The sequence below is a fragment of the Hyla sarda genome, chromosome 4, assembly GCF_029499605.1.
Source record: "Hyla sarda isolate aHylSar1 chromosome 4, aHylSar1.hap1, whole genome shotgun sequence".
Taxonomy (NCBI): domain Eukaryota; kingdom Metazoa; phylum Chordata; class Amphibia; order Anura; family Hylidae; genus Hyla; species Hyla sarda.
The window spans coordinates 5,415,503-5,428,673 of NC_079192.1; the positions used below are offsets into that span (position 1 = coordinate 5,415,503).

General features: G+C 40.3%; 2 protein-coding genes across 2 annotated transcripts in view; both read left to right on the plus strand.

Moving 5' to 3' along the window:
• Positions 1-5,217: 5,217 nt before the first annotated feature.
• Positions 5,218-7,600, plus strand: LOC130367150 (olfactory receptor 1500-like). Its single transcript, XM_056569553.1, has 2 exons — positions 5,218-5,265; positions 6,659-7,600. Exons 1-2 carry the CDS (start codon positions 5,218-5,220, stop codon positions 7,598-7,600), a joined length of 990 nt encoding a protein of 329 aa, XP_056425528.1.
• Positions 7,601-7,911: 311 nt separating this feature from the next.
• Positions 7,912-13,171, plus strand: part of LOC130367151 (olfactory receptor 10A7-like) — a 46,570-nt gene continuing 41,310 nt past the window's right edge. Inside the window, exon 1 of the mRNA XM_056569554.1 lies at positions 7,912-7,957. Coding sequence (XP_056425529.1) covers positions 7,912-7,957 — 46 coding nt within the window. The remainder of the gene's footprint in view (positions 7,958-13,171) is intronic.

Consider the following 13,171-nt stretch of genomic DNA (forward strand, 5'->3'; position numbering starts at 1 on the left):
ATTCTGAGGGTCAATATGATTAAAATGAAACCCATTATTACATACTTTTCTATTATAGTTGCGCTTAAAAAAAATCACAAACTTTTTAACCAAATTAGTACGTTTATAATCCCTTTATTTTGATGACCTCTAACTTTTTTATTTTTCCGTATAAGTGGCGGTATGGGGGCTCATTTTTTGCGCCATGATCTGTACTTTTTTTTATAACACATTTGCATATAAAAAACTTTTAATACATTTTTTATAATTTTTTTTAAATAAAATGTATTATAAAAGTTGCAATTTTGGACTTTCTTTTTTTTTTTCGTTCACGCCGTTCACCGTACGGGATCATTAGCATTTTATTTTAATAGTTCGGACATTTACGCACGCGGCAATACCAAATATGTCTATAACATAATTTTTTTACGCTTTTTGGTGTTAAAATAGGAAAAAACGGACGTTTTACTTTTTTATTGGGGGAGGGGGTTTTTCACTTTTTTTTTACTTTTACTTTTACATTTTTTTACATTTTTTTTTTACAGTTGAATAGTCCCCATAGGGGACTATTCATAGCAATACCATGATTGCTAATACTGATCTGTTCTATGTATAGGACATAGAACAGATCAGTGTTATCGGCGATCTTCTGCTCTGGTCTGCTCGATCTCAGAGCAGAGCAGGAGACGCCAGAAGCCGAACGAAGGAAGGAGAGGGGACCTCCGTGCGGCGTTCTGAATGATCGGATCCCCGCAGCAGCGCTGCGGGCGATCCGATCATTCATTCAAATCGCGTACTGCCGCAGATGCCGGGATCTGTATTGATCCCGGCACCTGAGGGGTTAATGGCGGACGCCCGCGAGATCACGGGCGTCGGCCATTGCCGGCGGGTCCCTGGCTGCCATCAGCAGCCGGGATCAGCCGCGCATGACACGGGCATCGCTCCGATGCCCGCGGTTATGCACAGGACATAAATGTACGTCCTGGTGTGTTAAGTACCACCGCACCAGGACGTACATTTACGATCTGCGTCCTTAAGGGGTTAAAGGAATTATCCAGGAAAAACATTTTTTTTTGTATCAATTGGCTCCAGAAAGTTAAACAGATTGTAAATTACTTCTATTAAAAATTTTAATCCTTTCAGTACTTATGAGCTGCTAAAGTTGAGCTGTTCTTTTCTGTCTAAGTGCTCTCTGATGACACATGTCTCCGGAACTGTCCAGAGTAGAAGCAAATCGCCATAGCAAACCTCTTTTACTCCAGGGACAAGCAGAGATGTAAGCAGAGAGCACTGTTGCAAGATAGAAAAGAACAACTCAACTTCAGCAGCTGATAATTATTGGAAGGATTAATATTTGTTTTATAGAATCCATTGCCGTCACACCCCCTCCCATAGACTTGCATTGCGGGGGTGACATCACACGGGGGCGGAGTAGTGATGTCACGATACCCGGCAGTTTATGAGCTGGCAGCGCGGCATGCAGCTCAAAGAGGTGGGTGCCGAATGCAAGATTGCGGGGGTCCCCACGGTCCTTTGGATAGGGGATAAGATGTCTTAGGGCCGGAGTACCCCTTTAATTCCTTGTCATCTTGATTGGTCGCCACAAACAGTTCTTTTATTCATGGGAATGAATCTTCTGCCCAGTAAATTTAGAGCTTTGACCTGCTTAGTCTGTATAATAGCTAAAATAATCCTACTTCAATACTGGAAGTCTCCTACTATTCCAGATATGACAGAAGTAACTGAGTCCTTACGAGACAATTATTTCTTTGGGTAACAACTCTTATGATGCTTTTACCTTCAAATGGTTTTATTGGACCCACTCGCCATATTGTTCCCTGCCTTAACATACACTGACATTATTAGCCTCAAAATGAAATGTCTTTGCCTTCCATACTGCCTATTTACATGTGTTCTCCATTATAATTTCTCTCTTTCTCAGGTTGTGCTTCTGTTTTAGTTATTTCCATATTCATACATTCTGTAACCTTCATTGGTCTTTTCTATGTATTCCGTGTTAAATCTACATTTGCCTGATGCATTTGCAAATTGTTGCTGGCTATTGCTCTGTATATTTTGTTCTGTTTCTTTAAATGTGTATTTCCCCGTATTGTACTATAATGTTATGTATACCTGGGTACGTACAGTCTGTTTGTAATGTTAAAACCCAATTAAAAACATTTAAACAAAATAGATATTTACTCAATTCTGTCCCCTACAAAAGTGTTTGATTAGGTCTTTCTTGTACAGTTTACCCTGTAAGAAGAATTTGAAACAGGACCTCACATACAATTCCAAACTAGGACTCAAATGAGATGACAAAAAATCCCTAGTACAGCAGTGGTCAGCACAATATATATATATATATATATATATATATATATATATATATATATATATATATATATATATATGTATAGATGCAAATCATAAAATGTTGCAGTATCTTGTATCACTGGATCCCTGGACTAATATGGCTACTCAAATTTTATATATATATATATATATATATATATATATATATATATATATATATATATATATATATATTACAGACCTGCATCCTACAGCTGGGAATTGATGTTCTAAAAAATGATTATTTAAAGAAAACAGAGCTAAATAGTTATAGATGAGAGAGAGAGAGAGAGAGAGAGAGAGAGAGAGAGAGAGAGAGAGAGAGAGAGAGAGAGAGAGAGAGAGAGAGAGAGAGAGAGGGGGAGATGTTACATAGTTACACAGTTAGTACGGTTGAAAAGACACATACATCCATCAAGTTCAACCAGGGAATTGAAGGGTAGGGGTGTGGCGCGATATTGGGGAAGGGATGGGATTTTATATTTCTTCATAAGCATTAATGTTATTTTGTTCCAGGAAAGTATCTAACCCTGTTTTAAAGTTGTTAATTTTTCCTGCTGTGACCAGTTCCTAAGGTAGACTGTTCCATAAATTCACAGTTCTCATGGTAAAGAAGGCGTGTCACCCCTTGAGACTAAACTTTTTCTTCTCCAGATGGAGGGATTGCCCCCTCGTCCTTTGGGGGGGTTTAACCTAGAACAGTTTTTCTCCATATTTTTTGTATGGGCCATTAATATACTTATATACATTTATCATATCCCCCCTTAAACGTCTCTTCTCAAGACTAAACAATTGTAACTCCTTTAATCGCTCCTCATAGCTAAGATGTTCCATGCCCCATATTAGTTTAGTCGCGCGTCTCTGCACCCTTTCCAGCTCCACAATGTCCCTTTTATGGACTGGTGCCCAAGACTGAACAGCATATTCCAGGTGAGGCCGTACCAATGCTTTATAAAGGGGGAGTATTATGTCCCTGTCCCTCGAGTCCATGCCTCTTTTTATACATGACAATATCCTGCCGGCTTTGGAAGCAGCAGCCTGACATTGCATGCTATTCTGCAGTCTGTGATCTACAAGTACACCCAGATCCTTCTCTACCAGTGACTCTGCCAGTTTAATCCCCCCTAAGACATACGACGCATGCAGGTTATTAGTATCCAGATACATAACTTTACATTTTTCCACATTGAACCTCATTTGCCAAGTGGATGCCCAGACACTTAGTCTATCCAAGTCATCTTGTAACCTATACACATCCTCTATAGACTGTACCGTGCTACAAAGCTTGGTGTCATCTGCAAAGATAGAAACAGAGCTGTTAATACCATCCTCTATATCATTGATAAATAAATTAAACAACAGCGGTCCAAGTACTGAAACTTGGAGTATACCACTAATAACCGGGGACCAATCAGAGTACGAATCATTGACCACCACTCTCTGGGTACGATCCATGAGCCAGTGTTCAATCCAGTTACAAACTAAAATTTCCAAACTCATAGACATCTATGAGGGATAGTATCAAACCCTTTAGCAAAATCCAGAAACACTATATCCACAGCCATTCCTCTATATACAGAGCCCCCCTCTATATACACAGCCCCCTCTATATACACAGCCCCCCTCTATATTCACAGCCATTCCTCTGTCAAGGCCTCTACTCACCTCTTCATAAAAGCAAATTAGATTGGTTTGACAACTTCTATCCTTAGTAAACCCATGCTGGTTATCACTTATAATACAATTATTCCCTATGTATTTCTGTATGTAATCCCTTATAAGTCCTTCAAACAATTTACCCACAATGCACGTTAGACTTACCGGTCTATAGTTTCCTGGCGAATACCTAGAGCACTTTTTGAAGATTGGCACCACATTCGCCTTGCGCCAGTCCCTTGGCACAATACCAGACACCAGTGAATGTCTAAATATCATGAACAGGGGTACAGATATTACTGAACTTACCTCTCTAAGAACTCTTGGGTGTAGTCCATCCGGTCCTGGAGATTTGCTTACATTTATATTACTTAACTTACCTTGTACCATTTCTACATTAAGCCAGTTCAATACATTATATGATGTGTTACCAGCACTGACCTGTCCAATGTCAGCTCCTTTTTCCATAGTGTATACAGAACTAAAGAACCCATTCATTAGCTCCGCTTTCTCTTGATCGCCTGTGACAACCTCCCCATTATCATTATTAAGGGGTCCTACATGCTCTGTCCTTGTTTTTTTTGCATTTATATATCTAAAAAATATTTAGGATTAGTTTTGCTTTCTTTGGCCACCTGTCTCTCATTTAGAATTTTTGCTGTTTTTATTAAATTTTTACAGATTTTATTTAGCTCTTTGTACTGTTTAAATGTTATAGCTGACCCATCAGATTTGTATTTTTTGAAGACTATTTTTTTGTTGTTTATTGCTCTTTTAACATAATTTGTCAGCCATGTAGGATTTAGTTTTAATTGTTTATATTTGTTCCCCTTTGGTATATATTTAGCTGTATAGTTATTTAGAGTTGATTTAATTTGATGTTCCTATGTTTGGAACCATCTGTATGAAATGTAGAATGGGACTTTCTTATCTCCATGATGTCATGTACAACTAAATGTTTCACAAATTCTTATAAATTAATAATTCTTATTTTTGATCTGTTAATGAATTACAGATTTATTTTTATATTTCTCCATTGACCTGAACCCTGTAGACTCATCAGACGATAGCAGAGATATCTCCTGGGGGTTCTTCTACCTGGTCCCTTGTCTTCATCTTGTAGATAAATATCGGCAGGAAATGCTTCACATTCAGGGGTCTGGGGGTCATAGAAGCTGATGCTGCTCCTGTGTAACATTGTCCTCCATCCCCCCGGAGACCTGAGAGATGAGAAGAGATATTCATCTGAACATGAAGAATAAAGAAATATCTGATGTAAGTGACATATATATAATCCAAAAAGTGAGAAAAAATAAGCTGCCGAGCACTCACCTCTAAAAACTTCAAACTTTATTCAGCCATCTAAAATGCAGAAAGATTCCTGGCAGATAAAAAGGAAAAAAAACGCTACTGCATAGCTGGGCGTGCACGAGGCAACGGTGCCGTTTCGAGGCCAGAGGAAGCAGGGAATACCGCAAAATGGCTCCGTCACCTTGTGCATGCTCAGCAATGCCGTGGTGGTTTTTTCATTTTTATCTTTCTGCATTTTAGATGACTGAATAAAGTTTGAAGTTTTTAGAGGTGAGTGCTTGGCAGCTTATTCTTTCTCACTTTTTGGATCACAGTTTCTTATTATGTTTTCTTAGCTCCTTGTACCCCTCAGTTTTTGCTGTGGCTCCCCCATCCCTATATTTAATTATTGTTTGTTTAGTTCTGCATCCAGTTGTGCCACCCGCATCTTTCCTCTATTGTGCCTTGACATTTATATAACATTACAGGAGAAAGATTTCTTATAGGTGACTGGAAATGTCTGAGATATTATACAATCTACACAGATCAGATATAACTATAAATAACCTAATATTATGTAGATCCTCCTCACACTGTCAAACATCTCTGGCCCATCGAGGACCGGACTCCATAGACCTGTGATATGTCATGTGGTGTCAGCAGCAGATCCTGTAAGTTGTGAGGTGCGGCCTCCATGGATGGATCTTATTTCTCCAGAAAATCTCACAGAAGGTCAAACAGATTGAGATATGGGGATTTTAGAGGCTTAGTCACCATTTTAACCTTTTTGTCATGTTCCTCATTACTGAAGAATGTCTACAGTGAGGCCGGGGGCATTATCCTGTTGATAAAGGGCACTGCCATTAGAGGATCCTGCTGCCATGAAGGTCAAAGACTTTATCTGCACAATGTTCTAGTGAGGGATAACATGGTCCCCTAATATCCACATGATGCCAGGATCCATGGTTTTTAGTACAAAGCATCCCATCACCTTTTTCCCATACTGCTTCCTGTTACAAATTATGTAAAGGAAATCTTAATTTATCAGAAATAGGTGGAAACTTGTCAACATGGGCCCCCAGACTGTCCTGCTGCCTTACACAGTCCCTTACAAAGGAAGCTGCAATGCCCTGAGTGATCTAACTCCTTTCTGTAATTTTGCTCCTTGGACAAGTTTTGGTCAATGCCAACCAATGCATACAAGGAGCACCCAGCAAGATGTTCTGTCCCTGATATAAATATATAAAGTTATAGTATAGTAGACAATATATGTTATAATATTTCTCCATAGATCATATATTGGGGTCACTCTAAGTCTTGTGTCTTATGATAAGAGTAATTTCTTCTGGATTTATAACACATTATACCTACTGCCTAGATCTACATACAGGAGAACAACAGGACGGAGGTCACAGAGTTCCTTCTCTTAGGATTTCAGGTCAGTCGAGGTTTAAGACTTTTCCTGTTCTGTCTGTTCCTTGTGGTTTATTGTCTGATAATATGTGGGAATCTCCTGATCATCACCCTGGTGTCCACCAGCAAGAACCTCCACACCCCAATGTACTTCTTCATCTCACATCTGTCCATCAGTGACATCTTGTTATCCACAGATATTGTCCCCAACCTTCTCCACATCCTACTAAATAATGGGGGGACCATGACTTTTATTGGTTGTATCACTCAGCTTTATTTCTTTGCCACCTCAGAAGGATTTGCATGTTTTCTCCTCGCTGTGATGTCTTATGACAGATATGTGGCCATCTGTAATCCTCTCCGTTACTCCTCTATCATGACAAGTGGACATTGTGTTATACTGACCGTCATCTGTTGGTTGTCTGAATGTTCTGTTACTTTGATTTACACCATAACAATAACAACGTTAAACTTTTGTCGTCCCAATATCATTGACCATTTATTTTGTGACTCTATTCCCTTACTAGAACTTTCCTGTTCTGACACTTTCATTGTCCACTTGGAGATTTATGTAATAGGCATCCCAGATGTCTTCATTCCAACCACCATCATTGTAATGTCTTATACTTATATTGTTTTAGCAATCCTAAAGATCTCATCCAATACTGGTAGACAGAAAGCCTTCTCCACCTGTAGCTCCCACCTCATTGTGGTCTCCATATTCTATGGAACTTTGTTCGGGGTTTATGTTGTCCCAACAAATGGACAAACACTGACCATGAGTAAAATCCTCTCCCTGCTAAATACTGTGTTTACTCCTTTGGTCAACCCCATTATTTACAGTCTGAGAAATGATGACATTAAAAAAGCCGTACAGAAAACACTTCATAAGCGGGTGATCTGGTAAATCATCTATAATATTATAAGCAACTAATGCACAAGTAGAATAAAAACCAGATCTTGTGGGAACTTTTATTCTAAAACCTTGTATTTTTTTTTTACTCTACTTATTAAAGAAACAAGTCAAGCATGTACAATACAGTCCATCATCACCATTTCTAGAAAAGCCAAACAGACCATTTTACAAAATATAAAATGCACGAGAAAGAATCACGATTAAACATCCTCCATCTGAGAGTCTATAGGTCTTAAATCTTACCCATTGTCCTGCATACAGATCTACCATATATTAATTCACATGTCCAACTGCATAGGAATATGGAAAAGAAGATATATTTCTCAGTACCATGCCAGTGGTTCAAGGGTGAGATCAAAAAGTAGGGGAGATATTGGGCAACCCTGTCTCATGCCCTTCTGTAGGGTGACCAGCAGTGACAAAAACCTGGGGTGTAGACCTTTGCTTTTGAGGTGGAATACATTACTGACAAGTAATGTCTAAAACAACCTGCAATAATAAATGTATCTAACACTAACTGAAGCCAGGTCCAATTGACATTGTCAATGGCCTTCTTGGCACCCAATGCCAAGAGTTCTGGCACTCTCGCACTAGCTGGTGAATGAGCTACTGTATCTAGTACGGCCAGAACTGTAAGGATATTTGTCATCGACAAGTGCCCCTTAATGAACCCTATCAGATAAAGCCCTATGAGTACAGGCAAAAAGGCAGCTAATTGGCCAGGAGTTTGAAAATTATGTTCTTGATGTCTGGATTAATCAGGGATATGGGCCTCTAAGTGCATGTTTCTAGATGGCCTTTACCCGGTTTCTGTAGAAAAATTTGTTTCGATCTAAATTTATTTGCGGTGAAACTATATAAAAAACGGCTATTTCTGGCCAACATACAGCCTCTATAGGGGTATAGAACACTTTGCTGTGTTCTAACATGCATATGGAGTGTGCTGGGGAAGTGAAATAATACTTTTATTCAGAATAACATACAGATTACTGACATCGCTTTTAGAATCACTGCCACAGAGCATCACAATGACAGAGCCTGGTGGTGGCATCAGTGTCAGGAGACCATATAGTGACTGAATGACATAGTGTGGAGCTGTTGGCAGCATGAGGAGACCATATAGTGGCTGAATGACAAAGCTTGTAGGTGTTGGCAGCATGAGGACACCATATAGTGGCTGAATGACACAGCGTGGAGGTGTTGGCAGCATGAGGAGACCATATAGTGGCTGAATGACAAAGCGTGTAGGTGTTGGCAGCATGAGGAGACCATAAAGTGGCTGAATGACACAGCTTGGATGAGGCTGAAGCATGAGGAGAATATATAGTGGCTGAATGACACAGCGTGGAGGTGGTGGCAGCATGAGGAGACCATATAGTGGCTAAATTACACAGCATGGATGTGTTGGCAGCATGGGGAGACCACATAGTGGCTGAATGACACAGCGTGGAGGTGTTGGCAGCATGAGGAGACCATAGAGTGGTTGAATGGCACAGTGTGGAGTTGTTGGCAGCATGAGGAGACCATATAGTGGATGAATGGCACAGTGTGGAGGTGTTGGCAGCATGAGGAGACCATAGAGTGGCTGAATGGCACAGCGTGGAGTTGTTGGCAGCATGAGGAGACCATATAGTGGATGAATGGCACAGTGTGGAGGTGTTGGCAGCATAAGGAGACCATATAGTTGCTGAATGGCACAGCGTGGGGGTGTTGGCAGCATGAGGAGACCATATAGTGGATGAATGGCACAGTGTGGAGGTGTTGGCAGCATAAGGAGACCATATAGTTGCTGAATGGCACAGCGCGGGGGTGTTGGCAGCATGAGGAGACCATATAGTGGCTGAATCACACAGCGTGGAGGTGGTGAAAGCATGAGGACACCATATAGTGGCTGAATGACACAGCGTGGAGGTGTTGGCAGCATGAGGAGAACATATAGTGGCTGAAGGACACAGAATGGAGGTGTTGGCAGCATGAGGACACCATATAGTGGCTGAATGACACAGCGTGGAGGTGTTGGCAGCATGAGGAGACCATATAGTGGCTGAATGACACAGCCTGGAGGTGTTGGCAGCATGAGGAGAACATATAGTGGCTGAATGGCACAGCCAGGAGTTGGCAGCAGCATGAGTAGACACCAGGCCTTAACAATCCCTAAGATTAAAAGATGAATTCAGAAATTTAAACCGAAGATTTTGGATAGCTGGTGTTACCTACCATAACAAAATGTTTATTCCCAGACCCAGGTCCAGCAGCAGTATCAGTAAACCATATATTGCATGAATGACACAGCCTGGAGTTGGCCGAAGCATGAGGAGACCATTGAAATGCATGATTTTTTTATTTAAATTTACGATTTTGAAATTTAACTTTTAACTCCCAAGTTACATAGTTAGTATGGTTGAAAAAGACATACGTCCATCAAGTTCAACCAGGGTATTGAAGGGAAGGGTGTAAGGGGATAAGGGGAAGGGATGTTGTTTTATATTTCTGCATAAGCATTAATGTTATTTTGTTCCAGGAATGTATCTAACCCTGTTTTAAACCTATTAATTGTTCCTGCTGTGACCAGTTCCTGAGGTAGACTGTTCCATAAATTCACTGTTCTTATGGTAAAGAAGGCGTGTCACCCCTTTAGACTAAACCTTTTCTTCTCCAGACGGAGGGAGTGCCCCCTTGTCCTTTGGGGAGGTTTAACCTAGAACAGTTTTTCTCCATATTTTTTGTATGGGCCATTTATATACTTATATACGTTTATCATATCCCCCCTTAAACGTCTCTTCTCAAGACTAAACAATTGTAACTCCTTTAATCGCTCCTGATAGCTAAAATGTTCCAAGCCCCATATTCGTTTAGTCGCGCGTCTCTGCACCCTTTCCAGCTCCGCAGTGTCCCTTTTATGGACAGGCGACCAAAACTGAACAGCATATTCCAGGTGAGGCCGTACCAATGATTTATAAAGGGGGAGTATTATGTCCCTGTCCCTCGAGTCCATGCCTCTTTTGATACATGACAATATCCTGCCGGCCTTGGAAGCAGCAGCCTGACATTGCATGCTATTCTGAAGTCTGTGATTTACAAGTACACCCAGATCCTTCTCTACCAGTGACTCTGCCAGTTTAATCCCCCCTAAGACATACGACGCATGCAGGTTATTAGTACCCAGATGCATAACTTTACATTTATCCACATTGAACCTCATTTGCCAAGTGGATGCCCAGACACTTAGTCTATCCAAGTCATCTTGTAACTTATGCACATCCTCTATAGACTGTACTGTGCTACAAAGCTTGGTGTCATCTGCAAAGATAGAAACAGAGCTGTTAATACCATCCTCTATATCATTGATAAATAAATTAAACAGCAGCGGGCCCAGTACTGAACCTTGGGGTACACCACTAATAACCGGGGACCAATCAGAGTACGAATCATTTACCACCACTCTCTGGGTACGATCCATGAGCCAGTGTTCAATCCAGTTACAAACTAAAGTTTCCAAGCCCAAGGACCTTAACTTACCTGTCAGATGTCTGTGAGGGACAGTATCAAACGCTTTGGCAAAATCCAGAAACACTATATCCACAGCCATTCCTCTGTCAAGGCTTCTACTCACCTCTTCATAAAAGCAAATTAGATTGGTTTGACAACTTCTATCCTTAGTAAACCCATGCTGGCTATCACTTATAATACTATTATCCCCTATGTATTCCTGTATGTAATCCCTTATAAGTCCTTCAAACAATTTACCCACAATGCACGTTAGACTTACCGGTCTATAATTGCCTGGCGAAGACCTAGAGCCCTTCTTGAAGATTGGCACCACATTCGCCTTGCGCCAGTCCCTTGGCACAATACCAGACACCAGAGAATCTCTAAATATCATGAACAAGGGTACAGATATTACTGAACTTACCTCTCTAAGAACTCTTGGGTGTAGTCCATCCGGCCCTGGAGATTTGCTTACATTTACTTTACTTAACTTACCTTGTACCATCTCTACATTAAGCCAGTTCAATACATTATATGATGTGTTACCAGCACTGACCTGGCCAATGTCAGCTCCTTCTTCCATAGTATATACAGAACTAAAGAACCCCTTCAGTAGCTCCGCCTTCTCTTGATCGCCCGTGACAACCTCCCCATTATCATTATTAAGGGGTCCTACATGCTCTGTCCTTGTTTTTTTTGTATTTATATATCTAAAAAAATATTTAGGATTAGTTTTGCTTTCTTCGGCCACCTGTCTCTCATTTTGAATTTTTGCTGTTTTTATTACATTTTTACAGATTTTATTAAGCTCTTTGTACTGTTTAAATGTTATCGCTGACCCATCAGATTTGTATTTTTTGAAGGCTATTTTTTTGTTGTTTATTGCACTTTTAACCTCATTTGTCAGCCATGTAGGATTTAGTTTTAATCGTTTATATTTGTTCCCCTTTGGTAGATATTTAGCTGTAGAGTTGATTTAAAGATGTCCCATTTACCTTCTGCATCAGCATTTGAGAACACCTCCCCCCAGTCTATGTCCTGTAGTGCAGCTCTCAGCCCAGGGAAGTTTGCCTTTTTAAAGTTATATGTTTTTGCCTTCCCCGTCTGTCTTTGTTTTCTACATTTTAAGTCAAAAGTAACTATATTGTGGTCGCTATTACCAAGGTTTTCCCGCACAGTTACATTACCAACCAGCTCTGCGTTGTTGGAAATGATCAGATCCAACAAGGTATCACTTCTTGTTGGGTCCTCCACAAGTTGGCCCATAAAATTATCCTGCAATAAATTTAGGAATTTTCTCCCCTTTGTAGTTTTAGCCAACCCCCGGCCCCAATCTATATCTGGATAGTTAAAATCTCCCATTATTACCACTGTACCTGCCCGGGCGGCCCTCTCTATTGGTTTATACAGCCGACCTTCTATCTCTTCAGTGATATTAGGGGGTCTGTAGATTTCACCAAATATTATTTTTTCAGTATTTCCCTCCTTTTGTAATTCTACCCACAGTGATTCCACCTCCTCAGAATCATCACACACTATGGCATCGTTCACACTGACTTTCATACCACTTCTAACATACAGACAGACTCCACCACCTTTTCTGTTCATTCTATCCTTGCGAAACAATGTAAACCCCTGCAGATTAACAGCCCAGTCATGCGAGGAGTCCAGCCATGTCTCAGTGACCCCAACTATATCAATATGTTCCTCCAGTATCAAGGCCTCAAGCTCCCCCATTTTATTTGCTGGGCTTCTGGCATTTGTGAACATACACTTTACATTTCCATTAAGTTTTACACATATAGTCTCACTAATGGGATTTTCAGAGTTATTGGGGTTAATGTTATTTTTTGAGTTATAAGGGCTAATTGTACTATTTAAGCTATTGGGGCTAAAGGGATTTTTTGAGTTATTGGGTCTAACGTTATTATTTAAGTTATTGGGACTAATGGTATTTTTTGAGTTAATGGGGCTTATTGTAGTTATTGAGTTATTGGGGCTAATGGATTTTTTTGAATTATTGGGATTACAATTTTTCGGGCTACATTTATTTTTACAGCTGGTTTGTAAACC

Bases quoted from the DNA above. Each gene is read 5' to 3' on its own strand.
- LOC130367150 (XM_056569553.1), top strand. From the start codon at position 5,218: ATGAGAAGAGATATTCATCTGAACATGAAGAATAAAGAAATATCTGAT. The intron at 5,266-6,658 runs GTAAGTGACATA...CCTACTGCCTAG, and splicing joins AGAATAAAGAAATATCTGAT to ATCTACATACAGGAGAACAA.